At 37.5% G+C, this 22,750-nt stretch overlaps 1 protein-coding gene across 5 annotated transcripts; it reads left to right on the top strand.

Annotated features, from left to right (window-relative positions):
- Positions 1-5,748: 5,748 nt before the first annotated feature.
- Positions 5,749-22,507, top strand: LOC103708066 (D-xylose-proton symporter-like 2). Of its 5 annotated transcripts, none has more exons than XM_026804581.3 (15): positions 5,749-5,926; positions 6,011-6,069; positions 6,251-6,342; positions 9,930-9,994; positions 10,848-10,907; positions 11,018-11,084; positions 11,172-11,296; positions 13,978-14,079; positions 14,170-14,538; positions 14,668-14,715; positions 14,807-14,869; positions 15,853-15,933; positions 17,650-17,748; positions 20,195-20,332; positions 22,023-22,507. In XM_026804581.3, exons 3-15 carry the CDS (start codon positions 6,309-6,311, stop codon positions 22,152-22,154), a joined length of 1,383 nt encoding a protein of 460 aa, XP_026660382.3. In that variant the 5' UTR covers positions 5,749-5,926; positions 6,011-6,069; positions 6,251-6,308; the 3' UTR covers positions 22,155-22,507. The 5 variants fall into 5 exon arrangements, with proteins under 5 accessions (XP_026660382.3, XP_088575082.1, XP_017698186.3 ...); XM_017842697.4 differs by having other exon boundaries at positions 5,786-5,926; positions 9,916-9,994; XM_088718956.1 differs by having other exon boundaries at positions 11,018-11,296.
- Positions 22,508-22,750: the final 243 nt, after the last annotated feature.

Raw genomic sequence — 22,750 nt, 5'->3', positions numbered from 1 at the left:
GTAAGAAAAACAAAGATCAGAACAGCTAATGTGTGAAAACAAAAGGTCTCCTCTCCGAAGAATGTAGTTACCATGCAGCGCCTTGCTTGCTAACCAGTCAGCAGTCTGGTTTCCTTTTATGGGGAACATGGATCGCCATAAGCGTATTAAGTACTACTGCAAAGTATAATTCTAGCCAAGCACCAACAAGTTCAGCATTAGCCCCAGAGCATGGGGGTAACATCTTGCCGCCAGTCCGCGGTGATTTCAAATTTCGGTGCTGGTAAGATTCAGCAAGAAGGAAATGTGGCTGATGGATGCTCCAAAGCATCAGTTAATAATTCAAATTTTAAATCTTGGAATAGAGCTGATTTTGACACTGCAACAGAGCAGAAATGTTAACAGTTGCATAGAGAACAACCATTAGGGGGTGTTTGGTAACCCAACAGGATCACCACGGTGATCTAAGATTTCCGGTGATCCGAGTGATTTGATCCCCATTGATGTTTGGTAGGCTATGGTTCAGTGATTAAAAATCTCTGGGTATCCACGAGTAACTTGTTTGGTATCACGCTCATCTATCATTAACAACAGTATGTTAATTGAGCAATGATATAGTATGTTAATTATGCTGAGGGATTTTTTTGAGTTATGTTTTGAGTTATTAAAGCAGATTTTATGTTTATTTTGCCGTGAAGTATTGGCCTTTCATGATAGACATGATATGTAACAATTGATCATTAAATTGTCGCGTAGTCAATTTTGGATTCGCAAACATAATTTTGATTGAATAGCTAAAAATTTTGATCTTGACAAATGAATGGGCCTCTAATACCAGTCATAACACACATTTTTATAACCTGCCTCAGGTTGGTCATCTCCTTTGTACATGACATTCCATATAATCATAATCCATATGCATGCAAGATCTGTATACAAATGTAGTATTTGCCTGTTATATTTTCCTAAATCACTAGCTATCAATCACAAGAGCATTAAGGCTGTGATGCAATTTGTGGCAGATCTTTGGAGGCTTGAATGAAAAAAGGAATTTTCACATGAGATTTCATGAGTCATTTAGAGTGCAGACCGGAAGCTTTTTTTTAAAAAAAAGCATTATAACGTAGAATGTCACACCAATCTGGCATGTCCACAAAATTTAAGGGGGTTGGGGGATAATTTTATCGCGTAGGGAGATATGAGAGATGTCGTGACTGTTTAGCACAGCTTTGAGGACAAGTTGGCAAAGAGAATCCTTGCTATGCCGATTCCCAGGTGGGGAGTCTCTGATAGAAAGGTTTGGAGAACGACTTGCAGGTTGAATATTAGAGTTAGTGATCTCTGTGACCTATATAGAGCTAAGGCCACGCGGATAATGGATAATGGTTGGATTTGGAAGCTCTACATTCACCCACGGGTAACCCAATTTCTCTGGAAGGTAGCATGTGGCTGCCTTCCAACTAGGGGCGTGTTGTACGGCAGGGGCCCAGGGCTCCCTTCGGCCTGTGACAGATGTTTCGGTAAGGAGAAGACGGTAGCATATACCTTATTTGATTGTCCCGATGTGAGGCGGGTTTGGAGATTGGTTGCAGTTGCCTGGGGCTTCATGCAGTCCACGACCCTGTTGATGCTTTCCTTGCTTATTTGAAAGGAACCATAATGAGATCTGCTACGGTTTCTTGGGTTTATTTCATGAAATTAGAAATAGCTTCATTTTGAAATGTTTAATGGTTCATATAGTTTAGTTTTGATGAGTATCTCCATGTTTTAGTTACATCATTCTTCATCATTACCAATTTCAACTCCCTTAGGGTTCCAATCTCTGCCCCTTGTTGAAGCGTTATCTCTCAATCTCTCGACGAAAGCTCTTTTGTTCCCCTTTTGGTTGCCTTCCATTACTAAAAACCTCTCACCACGAAAAACTGAAGCATGCTCCCTCACAGCCACCACTCTCATCTAGCCACAACAATACCGACCGCTCCCCCTCCCTCTCCCTCTCTCGCTCCCTCCCCAACCCTCCCTCCCTTTTCCTCTCATTCCCTCTCCTCTCTCTCTCTTAGGGTTCCGATCTCTGCCCTTCATTTGCGCCACCTCCTAATCTCTTGATGAAGGCCCTCTCATCCCCTCACCAATCACCTTTTATTGTTAGAAAACCCTTCGCCGTGAAGAATTGGAGATTGCTCCCCCTACGGCCGTTGCCCTCCTCGAACCACAATAGTACTAGCCGCTTTATCTCCCTTTCTCTCTCTTTCTCCACTCCCTCGCTAACTCCCTCTCTTTCCTCCTCTCTCTCCCTCCTTCTCTTTCTTCCCTCTTCTCCTCACTATTTTGGTACACCCCCGAATAGTAAGATACGGATCCATATCATGCTGAATTGGTCATTCGCCAATATAACATCTGGTACTGGTTTGGCAAATTTTGATTTATTTGATGCTCTTGACGTAGTCCGTCTGGAGTGTACGGATTAATCAATTGTTTTGTCCTCTTGATATAGTCACAGATGATTCTGATTGTTCCAAATGATATTGTTTTCCTATCTTCCGGAAGTCAGTTTGCACAAGGGGTTTTAGTTGATGCCCGAGCATGATATGTGCAGTTTGATCAGACCTACAAGGTAATTTGGGTAGAGCACTTGAAACCCATGTTTCCTATGTGAGCTACTTTTTCTCTGTTTTTGAGATGGACAATATCCTTTTTAAGAGAATGTGTGATGAACAATGCCAAAATATGTAGGACTTGTAGTTTGTATCCCTTTATTTTTTGTGGTGTATGCTTAAGGGTAATGGCATGGTGGCTTTCCGAAAGACATCTATCATTTTGTCTGTACTGGAAACTTGGAGTGCTTTGAAACCTTCTGACGTGGGCCTTTCTGTTTCAAACCATCAGAGACTTTGTACAATTTTTAGGACTCAATTGAGCTTTAGCTTGTCCTTGGCTGTTATATTTCAATCACTTGCTATCGATCCCAGGGTCATAAAGGTGGTAATGCAATTTGTCACAGATTTCAAAGCATCATACGAAAGAACTTTCACATGAGATTTTTTTTTTTTTTTTTTATGAAAACGGCTGCTCTCACTACCCTAGCATGAGCACAACCAGCTATATCAGAATCAAGCAAACAACACAAAGCAAAAGGAACAAAATACTGCTGCGTCCGAAGAAGGTTTCTGAAATGGTGCGCAATAAAGAAGGCAACTTAGTCAGCAACCTGGTTCGCCTCCCGCAGGACATGCCTCTAGAGGATCCGGTACTTCCGTAGCATCCGACGAATGTTGCCCAGAAGCGGGTGCTCCACCTTCTCCCGCCCCTCCTCTCTTAGACACGACATCAGGGAAGCTGAGTCTCCCTCCAAAACGATGCAACCAACCTGCAGAACATATCTCGCATAAGACAGCCCCTCCCAAGCAGCCCTAAGCTTCGCCCCAAGCTCCGCCCCAAAAGCTGAGGCCTCGAAAGAACGGTGCCCATCTGCTGCAATTAGCCTGGCGCCATGATCCCTGATGACAAAAGCCACGCCCGCCCGATCGGCGCCGTCGGGCAGACTTCCATCAAAGTTCACCTTAAGATAGCCAGGAGGTGGGGGCTCCCAAGAGACAAAGATAAATCCGGGCACTATGGTAGCAAAGAGGGGGTCCCAGATGTCCCTGACCATTGCAGATGAATCCAACAGCGGCCTCTATAATCTCCACTGTCTGACAGAGGGTCCGTTCCACAACAGACCTCAGGAGAGCCCTCCTTCCCTCAAACACTCTAGCATTCCTATCCAGCCAAATATGATACACCAGATAGACGACAACAATACCCCACCCTACAGTGCTCAACGATCGTAGGGCAATCCTTACCTACCGTAGAAAATCCTTCACACCAAACGTACGGCCCGGTAAGGGGAAGGATGCCCTCCCCCAAACCTGAGCTGCCCGTGGGCACTCAAATAGCATATGGCTAGCAGTCTCCATCGACTCCGGGCAGTTCACACACATCGAAGAGTCCCCCAACCCCCTCCTGGCTAGCATCCTCCTGGTAGGCAAGCAGTCCTAGACCATCTTTCAAATGAACAATGCCACCCGTGGGTGAGCCCGCATCCTCCAAATCTACCTGCCCTCACAATGCCTGGCCGGCTCACCCCCCAACAGTACCTGAATATCCGCTGCCCTCATCCTAGCTGACCCAGTCGCCGCCCACACATGCCTATCCATCCCATCCTAAGGAATCGGAGTGGCAAGTACCTGCTAGTTGTGTCCCAAAAACCTCTCTGATCTCGGCCTCATCCCATCGGCCCTCACCGGAGACATGAGATTCTTTAGTCATCTAGCATTGGTAGTCTTGAAGACAAAAAGGTTACAATGTGGAGGCTGTGTAGACTCGGCATGTCTCCAAGATTCAAGGGAGATGGAAGAGTGAGTTCCTATGACTGCTACCTCTTAGAATGTAGTTTATGTACCCACTACTCACTTGTGCAACAATCTAGTTGGAAATAAAATGAGCAGCTTTCATTGTATTTATAAGATACTTGTAACTTGAGTTCCTAGAAATAATTTAGGGTTCAACCGAGGATTTTGATTAATTTTTCCTTAACATGGAGTCAGCAGTCTCTAGTGATTATATATAAACTCCTAGTCTGGCATTCGTAAGATGGGATTCATCCAGGAACTTACTATTACCTTTATGTTAACCAATCTTCTTACCATGCAAACTTTATGTGCAATTTGTACCATAGAGATTTATAAGTAATTTAAAATCCATTTGAAGACCTGACCTTAATTTCTCTTGAAAAATTTGGTGTTCTTGCCAACCCATACTACATAATAGGTCCATGCAACTTTTCTTCCATGCCCCAAAGTATTTTCCTTTATAATATTATAATAACTAGAATCTAGCGCATGTGGTATATGTTACCTACGATATATGCATGTCCCCATATTTAGTGAAAAAAAACTATTTGGCGATCAGCATATGCGTATTTGTTTTTTTCCCCCCCAATTTTCAAAGAGAGGTGGGTTGAGGTTTCAGACTTCGATATCCGAGAACTAGAGAAGAACTTTTGCTGCAACCCAGTTTCACGTTGCGTAGGGGGTGCAAATGAGTCCGGTCAGAACCCATCCTAGTTTCTTATTCGGATCCGAATTTTGAACTCAAACCTAATCCAATAAGACACCGGGTTGGATCAGATCGAATCGTAGAATTGAAAATCCAAAATTATCTAAATTTTAAATAGGTTGGATTGTATCAGATCGGATCCGAATCTAGTAAATCTAGATTTGACTCAGAAAATGAAATGAATCTAATTTTAAAATCTAATTTAACCTTACAGTCCTCTAAAATAGGCCGAATTTAAGCGGGTCAGGACGGGCGAACCTGGCCAATTTGCAGCCATAACGTTGCCGCAAATTTTGGCAGTTTTCCGCACACGTCAGTGTCTTCCCTGGCCAAGTTCCAATCTCTCACGGGACCCGACGAAATGACAGTAACGATAACCCATCCGACGTGGCTACTCTTTCTGCCACATACAAGAGGCGTTTTTCTTGCGTGTGCTTCAGACCCGTCGATCCTAGAGCCTTCAAAAAACGCAGTCGATACCGCGGCCCAGAATCATTACACGGTGGCACGTTAGATTCGTTCAAAGAGATAGGTAACGCTGCGCGCCCCCCCGATTTTTCCCCAATTCCACGAATAAAGCACATATATTCGCTTCAGGCGACGCATCAGGGGCCGCGTATCTTGATTCTTGAACAGAGACGATTTAAACAGAGGGGTCCGACCAGCGAGCGCGCTCATGCCCGCTTCCCTTCGAAACTTTCCGGAGGACCGACCGTCGATTGCGTCCATGCTCGCTTCCCTTCCAAATTTTCCGCCCTCCGCCGTCTCTGCCGACTATTTAAACCCCGCCCAAAACCCTAATCGTAAGCCTATCTCCATTCAGAAGAAATCGAAGCTCTTCTCTCCTGCCGTGAGTCGAATCCTCCACCTTCTCCTCTTCCGTTCTTAATCGATCTTTGAGTGCTAAAAGTTATTTCTTTCTCTCCCATTTTAGCCCAGGAAATGGCGTCGGCGGCCTCCGATGCGGAGCTGTCTAGGGTTCATCAGAAAGAAGTAGGAGTTCTCTTTTGCTTTCTTGATTTTCTTGAATTCTCTTTTTATCGGCTTCGATTGTAGGGTCTTTTTTACTTTCTTGGGGTTTGATTTTAGGATATGTTTGCTTTGGGTTTCCTAAAGTTGTTTTCTATTTATTTATTTATTTTTTCACTTTCTTCCTCGTTTTTTGATGGATTAGGCAAAAGGGAGTGAAATAGACAATCCAAGAGAGCCTTTGATCAATAGTGTTGGTTTTCATGAGAGCTATTCTGCCAATGCGGCGATTCTTCCGTGAGTATACCTAACCATTTGCGATTATGGTTTGGCTTACGGCGGTTCAAAGCATGTTTCTTTTACTTAGTTCTTGATTTGATTTCTGAGTAGTTTAGCAGCAGGGATGTGTCTGTTACTTTGACTTAAGCGAACTCTTCTCAAGAAAAAATAAAGACTAAATTGAAAAATAATCAATGTTTGCTCTTATTTCGTTATTCTTGCATACGGAAGCACAAGTTTTAATTCTTTGGAGCTCTTACTGCTGCTATAGTTCTTAAGTACTACTTTGACCACCAATTTCTGCTTAGCATAAAGAAGGAACACTGTCTCAATGAAGTGGAAGTGGAAAATTAGATGGTTTGGTGTATTCTTGATAATGGTGAGATGATTGAATGTAATGCTTGTTCTTATCCCTTTTTCCCTTCCATCTTCTTTCTCTCCCTTTACGCTTCTTTCCTTCCTTTCTTTCTCTTCTCTCATCCTTCCTTTCTTTCTTTTCCTTTCCTTTTTTTTTTCTTCATTTCTTTCTTTTCTTCCTTTCTTCTCTTCTATGCCTTTTCTTCTTCTTCCCTTCCTTCCTTTCTTTCCTCTTCTTCTTTCCTTCCTTTCGCTCTTCCTTTTCTTCTTCTTTCCTTCATTTCTTTCTTTCTTTTTTCCTTCTTCTTCCCTTCCTTCCTTTCTTTTCTTGTCTTCTTCTTTCCTTCCTTTTTCTCTTTCCTTTTCTTCTTCTTTCATTCTTTTCCTTTGTTTCCTTTCTTCTTCTTGCCTACATATGCAATTTGAGTAGCAATTGTTCGAAGACTCCAGACAATCATAAATCATAATGATCTAAAATGCATGATATGCCCTAACGAATTGAATGTTCCAAATTAATAAATTTATATTGCGGGACTGTAATGTTCCAAATTACTGGAGATGTCTCACCATTGGTTATCTGACAACTTGTTATTTTGAAAGCTTTAGTTTCTATGCATTTTGTGCTTTCACATGGTTAAAGCTCTAATGGTACTATTTTTGCTAATTCTATTGCAATTCTTTGAGATTTAACAGATGTAGCTTGAAAATGTTATTGAGAATGATCAAAGAGCCTGATGACATATAAAACAAGTCATACCAAGTTTAATTTTTATTTTCATTTACTCTTGAAGGAGACGTCACGGGCTAGTACTATATGACTCTTTTAAGGCAATGTCTAAGGAAGAGCTTGGAACTTTTAAATTTTAATGATCTTCTTGGTGTTTTTGTTAGCATGCTTGATCACATAGTCTAAGAGAAAATAGTATTACTTGTTTGGGTTTTTCTTAGAAGCTTCTGATACCATCTATCTACAACTATGTTTTGAATAGTACTGGGACATAATACCATAAAATGTTTCTTAGAATTTCTAATTGCTGCTAGTGCTGTTCAAATTTCAAATTTTGAAATGTTCAAATTTCAAATTTTGAGCTTATCACAAATAAGCCTTAATCCCAAACTAGTTGCGGTTGGCTACATGAATCTTTTCCTCCTTTCCACTCTATTTAGGACCACACTTTCTAAAAGATGTAAAGATATCAAGTCTTTCCTTACTACTTCATTCCATATGATTTTTGGTCTACCTATACCACTTTTTTCTTCTAATATATCAAATAACTCCTTCATACTAGTGTATTCCTGGGTTTATGTTGTATATGTCAAAACCATTTCAGTCATCTTTCTCTCAATTTGTCCTTGACTGGTGCTACCTTTTTCTTTTTACAAGTGTCTTCATTTCGTATTTTATGTTTTCTAGTATTACCACACATCCATTTCAGCATTCTTATTTCAGCCTCATTTTGTGCATATATTGTTTTCTAACTACCAACATTCTATACTATAAAGCGTAGCTGGTCGTATTGCTGTTCTATGAAATTATTCTTTCAACTTGGCGGGTATTCTATGATTATATAATATTCTAGTTGCACGTCATCATTTTATCCATATTGCTTTAATTCAATGGATAACATTCTCTTCAATCTCCCTTTTCTTATGAATAATCAATCCTAATACCAAAAATGATCACTTTTAGTAGCTTCATGATTCTCAATTTTCACTCTACCTTCATCTCTATTTCTAATTTTATTAAAATTACATTCTAAGTATTGTCTTTGACCTACTAAATTTGTTAATAAGAAATTTATCAAGTACTTTGAACATCCAAAGAACTTTAATTGGATACTTTGAACAGTAACTGAGGCTTAATTGGATAATTTAAAAGTACACCACAGTTCTTTTAAACATTCATAAACTTTAAAATAATCCTTAAAAATAAAAAATTTGGAAAAACAATAAAACAATCCAAAAATATTGTATCCACACCGAACTGGTATGCCTTTGTGCAAGTGTCACTACACCATACCAATCAGGTATCAATATAGTGCCTGATACCAAAATTGCTTTCTTTGATTCGTGTATAACAATAAAAGAATTATAACTTTTAAACCTTGTACAAACTATTTGAGGCTGCCTTTGAATTTCAATCCCCTCGGCTGTTCTAGCACTTCCTAGAATTATCCTTGGATCAAATTAAGTGTCTCCTTTAAAACACAAGCAAAGTTTTATTCAACTTGTTCCACATTCTCAGTTTTCCGGGAAGATGGTCTCTGATTTGGTGTAGCAATATAGTTTCGTGATAGTGATATATAATAGAATGAAAGGGAACTACAAGGCCTGTATCTTATGATGACAAATCATGCCATATCTTATAGCCATGTATCACCACATAAATGCGTGCATCAGTTAAGCTTTAATAAGTTCTCTATATTCAGACCTCAAAATTAGTGCCACCTCCCCCCATTTAATACAAATATCGAGGTACCAATAAAATTAGTCATCATTCTTCTCTGAGTAAAAATAAATTAATTAATTAAATTAACTTAAACCAAAATTGACCAAAAAGAAGGCATTTTGAACAATCTTACGAGGTCCAATGAACAAAAGAAAAACGGAAACGTAGAATTCAGAAAAGCAAGGCAAAAGAACAAAGGAGCAGAGACGACGCGAACCTGGTACTCCCACTCCGCGGCGATGGCCTTGGCGAGGGCGAGGTTCGGGAACTTGAGGGGCCTCTTGGAAGGGCTCTTGAGGGTCCTGTAGTTTTAGTTATCTCAATGAAAGATTTCTTTATTTTTTTTTCATTTTCCTCAATGAAGGATTAAAACTTTTTGGAATTTAGTTGTTCTGTGTGCTTATATTCCTTTCTTCTCACAGAAGATTTGCTTCTTTTTATCTACTCCTGCAGATAAGGGTAATGCTTAGTAATTGTAATTAAAGTCATTCATATTTTTCTCTTGTTCTTTAAAGTCCCACTAAATCTTGATTTGCACCAAAGTTTTATCAAGAAAGTCTGATGTATGCTGGTCCATAGTTTTAAGAGTAAAATGTCATTTCTCACTATCATATGATAAAGTGGTGGGTTATAGTTTTGAAAATATCAATAAATTGTATTTTCTTTTCTTGCTAGGAGTAATAAACTTAGGACCAAATCATCAATTTGTTGATTAATTTAAAAGTTTAGCATTCCATTCTTAAAATATCTCTTTATGATTTTATAAGTAACTGCTTAAACTTTAGGTTTTTATTCCCAGCATTAGGAGCACTGCTTTATGGCTATGACATTGGCGCTACCTCCAGTGCTACAATTTCTCTGGAGGTATGCTATGTCCTTGACATTTGTTTTTTTTTTATTTTTTAAGTTCAACTAAAATGTAATAGAAAGTCAAAGATTGTGTGTTTGGGTTATTCTCTGGTCTTATGCAGGTAGTACTAGAATGAGAAGCTTATTACTGGGTATCTCATGCATGTTGTATCATCATTCCATATTACAGAATGTACGAAGGTTACTAGAATTTTGTAGTCAATATCTCTAGCAGTTTATATCTAGCTAAACTAGCAGTTAATATATCACTTTTCAGGTGTACAGGATTGCACTTGGTCCTTGTTCAAAGTGCATTTGTCCTAAGTTTGCTGAGAACAAATAATCATTTTATGATTGGATTTCTCCATTTACATTGAGATGATAAAATATGGTTAAAGTGACCAAAATGCTATTTTTTGTAATACACATTTAATCATTTATTATTGTACTCAATTGAATAATGGATCTTGTCAAATGAGCATCTGTCCCAAATTCACTGCAGACAACTAAATTACCATATGATTTTGCTTTTTTTTATTCTAAGGATAACAGCTTTTACTGAAAATTGGCAGGATGAACAGACTTTTCAGCAAATTATATACAAAGTCATAACTTCAAATCTTTCTTCTTTTTCTTTTTCTTTGCTTTTCTTTTGCACAATGATGTTGAGAGCTACATCAGTCACATTTACAGAAACAATCGGAAAATAACCAATGTGAGACTGTAAAACCTTCCAAGCTAATATGGAACTTCCTGTTAATTGAAGAGGAGTGGAAGATCTAGTCTATAGCTCTATTTGCGAAATCTCAAGTCTTATTATTTGGTTTTGTTTCCAAAATCCTGGTATGCTAAGAAATTTTTTCCGCAGTCATCAGCATTAAGCGGGACAACATGGTACAATTTATCGTCATTGGAAATTGGGCTTGTGGTGAGTTGCAACACATTATATTACATTTCCATAAGACTGTTGTAGTTTTAGTTAATTTTTTTTAAAAAAAATTTCATCGTGTAATTGTTCTTTTGTTGTGAAAATTGCAGGTCAGTGGTTCTCTCTATGGTGCCTTGATTGGTTCTATTTTGGCATTTAATATAGCTGATTTTTTAGGTTTGTTACCTCATCATATGCGTTTGATACTTTATTGCCAATATTACAGTATAATGGAATCTGATGAAATGTTAAATTTAATTGAAGGAAGACGAAGGGAATTAATTCTCTCTTCTGTTCTATATCTTGTTGGAGCTCTAATAACAGCATTGGCTCCTAGTTACCCTGTTATGGTGGTTGGACGCTTTGTCTATGGGATAGGAATCGGACTGGTAACTGAGCCAATCATCCTTTAGCTGTTAATATATTTGCCTTTTTCTCCTTTTATGAAGTAGACATTCATGGATATTAATCCAAGCTACTAACTAATTGTTGGATTGCCTTAGTTATTTGATTTCCTTCATGCAAAGGTTCTATCTGATGCTATGAAAGATGTTTGATTTATATGATAAAAATGTACAAGCAAGTCTCAGGAAGGCATAACTTGACACATAGACATTAGATATATATGACATACTGTAGAGAGATCTAGTTAAAACTCTGGGGCTAAATTACAAAACACAGGTCAACAAGTGGCTAGAGGCTTTAGGTATGGCCTTCGGACAAATTTAGTCCAATTCTTGTGTAATTTTGCCTCATCCAGTATTAATTAGAGTTTTATATTTGTAAGATGTCTTTTCTGTATATATAAGGTCTACAATAGAAGTCTTCATAGTTTAGGTTTATTGGAAATTTTAAGCTGGCATTAAAAGACTTGCCGGGACAGGGTTTTTTCCCCAAGATTAATAGTATTGGTTTTATTCTACTGTATTTTGTTTACCCCATTTCGTCAATCTCCTTTTCTTCTTCTTTGATTTAGAGTATAACTTATTGTTTTTCTTGACCTGTTCGGTGCTGATTTTTTTTTGGGTGCTTGTTATTTTGTTTCTGTAATGACATTTTCGTTGTGTCTTTTGACAACTAATCTCTTCTTTAAGTTTATATTTGCCATATGGTGGCATTTCTTGAACTTCGTTTTGCACCAAATGGCCTTCAATTCTCATGATTTTACCTCTGATGCATCACTCCTAGTGATTTTTCCTTCCTCCTTGGACTATAGTCCTATTGCCACACCCTGCGTGCTTGTGTCTCGGTCCTGATGCATTGCTGCTTTTACTGCAGTGGCTTGTGTTTAATTAATTCTTGCAATAATTCCCCACTGTCAGGATCTTTTCTTTGACAAAATATGGGTTTACAGTGGAAACAACCTTGATCTACTCCCTTCTCCCAGCCTTCTTACTAGATGGACATTAAACATGCCTTCTTTTCATGATATTTTCTTTGAAGAGGCCCATAGATAATCTCTACTCTTGTGATGCAATCTATGCCCTAAAAAAGGACTCACAAGTCACAGTAAATTCGAGGGTTTATACTTTGTCATCTGGGTTCACAAAGAACAGAATGGTAATATCTTGTTCATCTGTGCTACTTATATGGCATCATTTTTTTGTCTTAATGTTAATTAGCACAATAGGATGCATTACTCATTTGGGGCATCTTCAATATCAGTTGTAGACGAAGAATCACAGACCTCTTCACCGCATTCTACCTCAAAAAGTTTTGCTCTCTTCTCGAGGGTACTCGTTCCTTTGTAATATAAGTCATCTGGTGTGTCTCTTTTGTGTTAGTTGGTGTAGGCATGTCTGAAACCACCAATTATTCAATGAGTCTTTTTGAAGCTATCCCCACTGATGACAAGTTCCTTCAAGATCCAGCTTAGTGTTGTCGATTGGCGTCTGGCCTTTATTGCACGTATGGCAGGCTAAACATTGCGTGTGCTTGTGGATGGTTCTCACTGCTACACAGCTTCCTGCTCATTCGGTCAAATTTTCAGGGAATTGATACTCACTCATGATTTTCCCCCTTCCTTCCTACTAGAGCTCTATGTATGTACTTTTGTTGATCGGGATGGAGATATCATATGTTATTTTTATGAAGGTAACATTTTATGTGAAATCTTGCTTTTGCATTGAGTACTATGTGATGGCTGATGGCTCATGCCTTGCTTGGCTTTTTTGCACATTTTTTAGTTGGGGCATCATCCTCATTGTTCCACGCCTTCTAGTTGTCATAATTCTCGTGCCATCCATTTTACTAGCGATAGGTTTTTGTAAAGTAATAAGAGAGATTGATATCATGTTATATTGTCAAAGCACTCCTTGGCCCCATCCAACTAAGTAGACTTTGTTGCAGATACTCGTACAACCTTGCACTTTCAATAAATGCTTGAAAAAATCTAAATCTCTTCGCTCTTATGAGTTTGATAGGATGTGTTAGAGATGTTGGAGATCGACATTATGCTTATATGTAATGCTTTGTTTGAGCTGTTTCTCCCATCAATGATTGTTAATGTGTCACTCCAGTGCCTCGTTCCTCAAGTCAAAATGCTCATGTTTGATTCACGGAGCTTCAAGAACTGGAAGTTGTATTCCATTATAAGGTTAATCAGGGAATTTTAAGCGCCCTAGTATTTTGATCTTTTTTTTTGGTGATGAGCAAATAGAAATATCTAAACTTGGTACCTCTTTAAGCACTGTTCATGCAGAAATTTTTCTGTTGATTTATTTCTTCAGATGATGTATCAGGTCATTGTAAACAGAAATAGCAAATTCTCAGTATTTACACGTGAAGCAGATATGATCTTTAGTTCTTTTCTGGAACACTGTTCATGCATCCATCATTTTGTGAGCATACTAATAGCATTGTTTATTATTTACTAATGTAAAATGCAAATTAGCAAAATCAACAGCTAAAGCACATATTTTTTTCCTTAGTTCTTTTTGGGAATATTGTTCATGTATCCGTTATTTTGTAGACATATTGACAGCATCAGCCAATCTATAGGCTTTGCATTCTGCTCCAATGTTGCATCCATTATTTTATGAACATACTAACAGTATCAGCCATTCCATAGGCTATGCATGCTGCTCCAATGTATATTGCGGAGACTGCTCCAAGTCAAATTCGAGGCATACTTATCTCTTTGGAGGAGTTCTTTGTAGTTATCGGAATGCTTGTAAGTAAAGAGATGCCAGAGTTGTGTTTTAGATAAAATTTTCAATTTTTTGCATTATAGAGTATTTTTTCTTTCCGTCCTTTTATGCAGTTTGGTTATGTAGCTGGCAGTTTCGTTGTTGGTTTGGTAGCTGGATGGCGCTATATTTATGCTGCCAGTTCCCTAGTATGTCTAATAATGGGAATTGGAATGTGGTGGTTGCCACCATCACCTCGATGGCTGCTTTTGTGCGCCATACAGGGGGAAAGAAACATGTTAGATGCTAAAGAATTTGCCATGTTCTGCTTGTGTCGGCTGAGGGGTCAAGCTGTTGATGGTTCAGCTTCAAAACAAATCAATGCAATTCTGAGTGAACTTTCATATTCTGATGAAGAAAAACAAGCAACATTATGTGAGATTTTTCAAGGAAAATGCCTGAAAGCCCTTGTAATTGGTGCTGGATTGGTCTTCTTTCAGCAGGTTTTCTACAGTTTCTTACATTTTTTAAATCGATAACAATCTTTCTATCAATTCTATATTTCCAATATTAGAACACATTGGGTGGATTGAGATCATGTTCTACTTGCTCATTGCTTTCTTGCATATCAGGTCACAGGGCAACCAAGTGTGTTATACTATGCTGCAACAATCCTTCAGGTATTCTCACTGATTGCTAATTTATGACTTGGGTTTATTCTCATTTTGTAAACTTACAATTTATTAAAACTAATGAATTTTGTGTTGGCAGAGTGCAGGGTTTTCTGCAGCATCTGATGCTATTCACGTCTCAATTCTTCTTGGTTTACTGAAGGTAGATACCTCTCAGATAAGAAAAAATTGAATATAACTGCACATTGACCCTTCATGCAACTCCATAATGACAGCCTAGGATGCCTAGTGTGTTTTTTTATTTAGCTTCAATCTCCTTATGCGTAGATTGTGGTGTCAAGTTTTTGAATAGTTAGTAGATATGGTTTAGCTCTATTGCAAAAATTAACTAGCAAGTCTTAAAAGCAATGCATGCTATGCTGGAGCATGTTTTCATATCCTGGCCTGGCTTTCTCCTTATACTTGGCATCATTTTTTCATTGAAACTTGTAATATCTGTGAATTAAGTCATCAGTTTGAATTTTGACATGGACAAACATGATCTCTAAAAAAAGCTAATTATGCATTTATTGTTTTAGTTAGCTGCTAAATATGGTTTGCCACGCAATCAATTGTTCTGGTGGCTTCTCATATTTGGCTTGAACTTCAAATGTACTAGTTATTGTCAGCACATGCATTGCATGTGCCAAAAAAAAGAAAGAGAATCCTATCATGAATAAAAATGTATCTTTTGAGTCATATCAAGGGGCTTTGGAGGAGACCAGCATCTGTTGGATCCCAGTTCTTTATCTACGACACGTGAAGAGACAATGAGGAGGCCATTTGGACCCTCTCTAATGAGATTAGCATGGGGATTTGGTGGCTTCACTTTGTAAGCCAGCTTTATTTATAGTGGATGACTTCATATTATCTGTGCATTCCAAGCTTGCTGTATGACTTCTCAGTTTAAATCTAGTCAAAACCTAAAATTTCATCTGTTTTGGTCAGACTGAAGGCCATTATAAGCTTCTAGTTACAGATAGTATGTGTGTGGCTTTATGTTATGCTAATTAAATCTCTTTTTTAGGTTGTTACGTGTGAAATTATCCCTGCAAGTTTTGCTTTTTTTTTTTTTCTTCTGAATTCAGTTGATTTATACATGATCTATTTTTTTGGTAGGGCCTAACAATTCTTTCCTGTTTGTAGCTAGTTATGGCTGGGACTGCTGTTGTTGCGGTAGACAGACTTGGTAGAAGGCCTTTACTGATTGGAGGTGTTAGTTGGATAGTAAGTTGCTTTGACTTCATTCTGAGGCGCTGTATTATAATTGTAAAGAGTCTAAGTTGAGAAGGCCTCCTTGGATCTGTGTTCATGTTTGAAGAATAAGGAACGGATTCAGATTGAAGCATATTCTCATTTCTATGTATTTTTGAAAAAGAAAACATGTGAAAGTAAAATTATGACCAATTAGTGTCATTATGTGATTGGTTAATGTAAATTCATCATATCAACAGAAAATTGGTTTGGAAATGTGCAACAAAGACTATGGCCATTCATCCAAACTATGGTATGCTGTACCGGCCCGAACCGGGCGGTACAGAGCGTACCATACCATACCGGTTCGGTACTAGTATCTGGTACGGATGACGTACTGACAATTGATATACCAAAAAAATTTCGCATCATACCGACACTGTGCCAGGATGGCACCGGTATGGGGTCCGGTACTGAGACAGCGAATCTTGATCCAAACAATTTTTATACAAAATATTTGACCGGCATGGATGTTCAAAAATCAAAATCATCCTGTGATCAAACTCTGTACATAACCAATTAATGTCATTATGTGACAGGTTAATATAAATTCATCATATCAACAAAAGAATGGTTTGGAAATGTGCAACAAAGCCCACACCCATCTTATCCAAACAATTTTTATCCAAACATTTGACCAACATAGGAGTTCAAAAATCAAAATCATCCTGTGATGAAACTGTGTAAGTTGTATACACAATTATGCAATCACAGTAAAGTATAAAAGATTGCTCTTTGATCAAGTGATCGTTGCTTCTGTAATTTCTAGGTTTCATGTGAAACAGTACACCAGTCTAATATTTGTGCCTTTTTTTATTTAGAGTTAATCTATACTTATTATGGATTTTTAAATTATATGAGTACTATGAGTACTATCTTGTTTAGAGTTGATTATGTACATGCTAAATACATGTATATGCATAGTCACAAGTTCGGCATTCATGAACAATTTGGTTAATTGGGTAAAGATTTGGAATTTGGCGAAAAATGTGGAAAATTTGTTAGAAGTTGGGAAATGCTTTGGACAACTAAAGATGAAAGAAAGTATGGGAGAGATGAAAACAATAAAAAATCACAAAAAAATCGCCACCTGCAAGAATAAGTAACACTATTGATTTATAATTCATAATTTTCTTCAACTAACTGTGAATTATTCATAAATAAGTTGTAAAACTGACAAGTAAATTGAAAAAATAAATATAGAAAACTTGAGCAATTCCTTTACTGAGAATAATGTGGAGAATCGTTTGGCCCAGGGAAAAATCAAGAATAATTCAATAGGTGCACAGTAATTTAGAGATATTGTTATTATGCATATATGCACGCACATATATACAATGCTTTCATGTTTTGTTGTATTTGAATAAGTTGTGGCACAACAGGGAAAGAGCTGGATACTTAAAAGTAGTGAGCATAAGGGTCGGTCAAATAGCCTGATGCATATGTCACTGTTGTGTAAGAAAACTTGGCATTTTAAATTGTTTGCGCAGTGCGCCAACATGCCAACAAGGATATCTGGAACTTTAGTGCCACATGTAATGTACTAATACTGCTCTCAGGCACTTGTAAATTGTATTTGCTTGGATAAATCTCTAAAGAAAGATGTGGGAAAGCTATTATATTTTATAAGATGTCATTGGCTGTATTATTTTCATCTGTTGTTAACAATGTAACCTTGTGATATTGCAGGCAATCTCTTTGTTCCTACTATCCTCATATTACACCTTGCTAAATGATTCACCATTTGTGGCTGTAATTGCATTGCTGCTATATGTTGGTTGCTATCAGGTATTTATTTTTTTGCCAATTTTGTCGCCTGAAAATATGAAAAGTGTTTCTTATGGTTTACATTATGGGCGGGCTCATTGTTTGTGGCTCTGTTTGGATATTCTTCTCCTTTATATAAAATTGGCCACATTCCTCAGCAAAAAATCTGTTCCAACTCATTGAATTCCTTTTTTATGTACTGCATTTTAAATTGATGCTGTAATTGAGACATGCACCTTAAATAACTTCTACTACCTAATAATTTGTTATTGTTTAAAGAGATGTGGTGACATTGTCTTGATACAACACGGTAGGCTACTTTACTAAATTTCTAGCATGTCTTCTTCTCTAAAAAGCAAGGTGGATCATGCATGTAAAATTTTTCATGAGACAGTGCGAGTCTTAGTTAATGCAACATATTCTCTGATAAATTGGGGACTAGGGAGGGCATATGAGAGACCAAGTATGGAGAGCCACTTGGTACATGATGGCTTAGGTGTTGAATCAGACAAGGGATTAGATGATGTTTAAGGACACATGACCATTAGAGAGAGGTTATGAACTCTGAGAAGCACGAAGGTGGCTAGACTAGAAAGGAGACATGAAATCGTGACGCTAGTGATAAGCATGCATAAAAGAGACGTAAATGGTCTTGGAGAGTAAATAGAGCATCAGTAGCAACCATGATAAACTACACAGGACAAATGAACAAAATATGATGAGTCACCCTTCACCGTAGGTGCATATTGCATGATTGGGTGGATCTCTAAAATGGCGACTTGTTCAATGTATAACCACATGCTTAGAGTAGGTTGACTTTAGGTTAGTCGAATAATTAACAAGCAATACAGTATAATAGCTAATCAGTTGGTGATGACATAAATTAGCAGATGGCTGTTCATATGGGAAACACCCTATCTCTGTCTTTAAGACATTAAAACTTTTCAAATCTCGAATCATATTACAAGTTTGTTTAAGTAAGAATTGTCTAATCCTGAAATTATTTGGATCTTAGGGCAGGAGATGCAGAAAAATTTTATGCTTGAGTACCTGGTGTATGTATGATATATAATCATGGTGCCACTAATGGGAAGTCTATTTTTCAACTTCTATTTTTTTCTTTAACATATTGTTGGGTTTCAGAAAAACTAGATCAATATGCTTTTGAAGGTCATGCTTTCGACACTATTTCTCCCTAGTAGTGTGTGCCTGCTGCAATTTTAACGGAGATGCTTTTGACTATGGCCTTAACATGTTTGATGTTTAATTGCATCAAAAGCAATTACTTTGCACGCATTAACATAAAATACAAAAGGATGGCAGCATTAATGATTATAGTTTCTTAACTAAAATTATGATTAGGCTGAATAATTTGGAAATGCTTCTAGGACCTCTTGAGGTTGTTTGGACAAAATTATTTCATATGAATAGAAGCATTGGAATGAGGAGGCTACATTTGTGCAGATGAATTTGGCAAGGACATGAAGGAAGATATGTGAAATGTATTAAGTAAGAGAGTTTTAGATGACTATGTCAGGAAAGCTTAGCTCGAGGTCTAGAACGGAAATGGTGATCAAACATCCAATTTAGATATTATCTTATGTGTTATTTAAGTACCCTTATGGAATAGTTTTGCTGCGATAATTTCTGCACTAGTGCATGCTATTTTTTTTTTACTGTTCTCCAGTCAATTTTTTATTTTCTATGTCCTGAAATGGATGTTTGATTATCTTGTCATTTGATCTGTCAAAAATTTCAAACTCTGTGCATAGCTCAAATTTAATGGTTTGCCTTAATATGTTTTTTCCCCTTAACTTACAAAAGTAAAAATAAAAAGAAATAAGCAGCTGAACCATGAAAACCAGAGGTGAACCATATAATTTCGAATTTTGTAATGGTAACTAAATAGCTTCTATAAAGTTCTATATAGTACAAGGGACCTCTGAAAAAAGCTGCTTATGACATGATATCTGCACTTCGTCAAACTAGATAGAGGTTTGTTAGATGCACACACGTCACTGCACTTGCAGCCTCGTATTGCCGCATCCCAAATTTAATGTAAAAGCATATATAGTTTTCACTTCAATACAATGATTATAGAATGCACAGCACCATGAGGCTGTGAGTGCACTCTTTGATGCATATTCACATGTGCATTTAGTAATTTAAAAATATGTATCAACAAACGATAACTTTGCATGCTTCTATGTAATCAGACAGACTTGTATCTTGGAGCATATAACATGCGTCTGTGTAAGTATAAAATATAAATAAGGTGACACTTTTTCTGCTGCAAAACATTTAATAATGTTGATAAAAGATGATGTTAGTCATAGACCAGAGTATCATCAATTTGTGAAATTCTTGTTTGCATTAGAGGGTATTTGTGCACCAAAGTTAGTGCCTATATCCATGCATTTCAAGAATTTTTAGCAGTGCAACTTTCTTATGAAGATTCATTCTGCAGTTGTCGTTTGGTCCAATTGGTTGGCTGCTGATTTCGGAGGTTTTCCCTTTACGACTAAGAGGGCGTGCCTTAAGTATAGCAGTGCTTGTGAACTTTGCTTCAAATGCTCTGGTGACTTTTGCTTTCTCGCCATTGGAGGTACTTATACTGTTAAAACCGATTTTCCTCTCTCTTATATTATGTATGGTTGAGTAATTTTATCATTTAAGAAGGGGGTTTTTGTGTACATATCCTCCTAAATATTAAAATTTGCATGAATACTCTTCTAAAATTGATGTTTGTATGTATATCCTTATAAAATACTTGTTTTGCATGTATACTCTTCTTTTCTTTTTTCTTGTATATGTGCCCACACCATCTAATGCTGTCAAGAAATTAGCATTTAAAATTAAAAATGATTGAAATATCCTTAATGGGTAGATATGCAAGAAGAAATATTTATAAGGGCATATGTGCAAATAATATTTTGCAAGGGTATTGATGCAATTTTACATATTTATGAGGGCTTACATGCAAAAAATTCTAATTTTATTTTTTTCTATTTCAACCTGTTTGAACATTCGGATTTGTCTACCTGGTAGAATCGGTTATATATAGATTCTCCTCTCATCTTTCCATTAAATGGACAACCAATGATGGCCCACTAACCCTTGGTTTCATTCTAATTCTTCTACAGAGTTAGATTTCCATCACTTCGTATAGCCATGCCCAGCAAATTGTTGAGCATCAGCGAATTGTTGTCAATGTTAAGTATTTAAAAAGGGCATGATTATTTTGGAAGAATAATTCTGGCATTGATCCGGAGATATCACAGAAGATCAAAAACATTTAAATAGAAAGCCATGTCTAAGTATAAAATTATTTTTTGTTTTCGGTGCCTAATCAGAAACTTTTCGTGTGTGTGCTATACCTAAGCTAAGACTTCAGGAGGGAGCATCATTGAATATACTTCATGTTAGATAACACATTTTATGTTTGAACTTCTGAAAAACTGCTTGTGCATTTCTCGCTAGTTGTGTAAGTCAGTATACTTGGAATGGTTACCATGAAAAGTTCACTCCTTAGAAGAATACATTTGCACTTGTTCAATTTTTGAATGCAATTTATTGTTTTGCCCCTCCAATGAGCACCGTCTGTTTTTGCGCCATGAAAAACCCTAGTTACTTTGTTGATATGGTGGCCATCCAGTAAATAGTTGATGAAAAATCTTAGTGACTTTTTTGTTATAGTTACTCATGAACTAAAACTCAGAGTAACAATGAGCAACCAACCAAAGATTTTGAAATCATTTTTGCGGACGATTGACTAATCAGACTATCTTTAGCGCCCATCTTGACTGAATGGTGGTGATTTAGATCCAAACTTTTCCAAATAGATGCCATTTTTTCTGACATTGCACTTGCTGCAGAGCAATTGCTATATTCAAAAGGTTTGCTAGAAAAATCATGCTGTTAGTGATTGGCTAATCTGACTAATATTGGCAGCCATCTCAACTGAAGGCAGTTATCTAGATTCCTTACTGTTTAATCTTGCTGTCCCTTTTTTTAATACCATTCTTATTTCATAGTAGTTACCGAGACTGTCTGCAGAAGAGGATTACATGCAGGCACCTGTTATCTGCTCTCCAACTTTTCTCAAAAAAACAGATGCCACTCTGCACATGTAATGCTATGTTTTTCTCTCTTAGTGTGACCGGTAGTGCGCTATTTAGGAATTTTAATGTCGTAACTAATTGTGACTGATATTGACTTGAGAAACGGATGGACTCTAGCGGTTGCATAAGTCCTCGTATAGCTGAAGTCACCTGCTTTACCTTTTACTGTTACAGGCTTTGGTAGGAACTGGCATCCTCTTTGCTGGTTTTGGAGTTATTGCAGTGGGCGCTCTTCTGTTCATATTCTTTGTCATACCAGAAACAAAGGGGCTCACTCTGGAGGAAATTGAGGCCAAGATTTTATAGAGATCTCTCATCCATGCGATCTTAATAATCTGCAAACTGAGGGCTTTGGAAGGACAGAATCCTATCCTTTTCCATGTAAACGGTTGAAATCTGTCTTTTGTTGGGATATCCCTTTGCTGAGAACTTGCATTTAAAGTGACCACATATTCTAGGTCTATAAATTAACAATAGGCGTATCTCTAAGTATCATCAACTACAGCTTGGATACGCTTTAGGAGTGCAGTCACAAATTGCATTTGTATACTCGCAGTACTGTGAAATTACAACATCAAGATTGAGCTGTCAACCAAGTACTCCTTGCACGCAACAGCAAATTATAATGATACCTGTGTAATGCAGCTATGGTTTTAGGATGAGTATGGTATCATTTTCCATACGGGGGAGCATATTGTGTTGGCTGTTCAAACTCCTTGGTACAGCAGTACCAGACCAAAGCTCTGTCTTGTTTGCATCTCCGTGATTCTGTCACAGGTGGCATATGTAAGCCAGAAACATCTCTGATTATCCAAAGAACTTCACAGCACAGAACAAATGAAATCCATTTTACGTTCTCTTTGAAAGGATTTCTACAGATACGGCAATCCAATTTCTTCAGC

This window comes from Phoenix dactylifera, chromosome 3, assembly GCF_051530095.1.
Source record: "Phoenix dactylifera cultivar Ajwa chromosome 3, Ajwa_hap1_PhDact_Kaust_v1.1, whole genome shotgun sequence".
Classification (NCBI taxonomy): Eukaryota; Viridiplantae; Streptophyta; class Magnoliopsida; order Arecales; family Arecaceae; genus Phoenix; species Phoenix dactylifera.
This window is presented reverse-complemented; position numbering and strand designations above follow the sequence as displayed.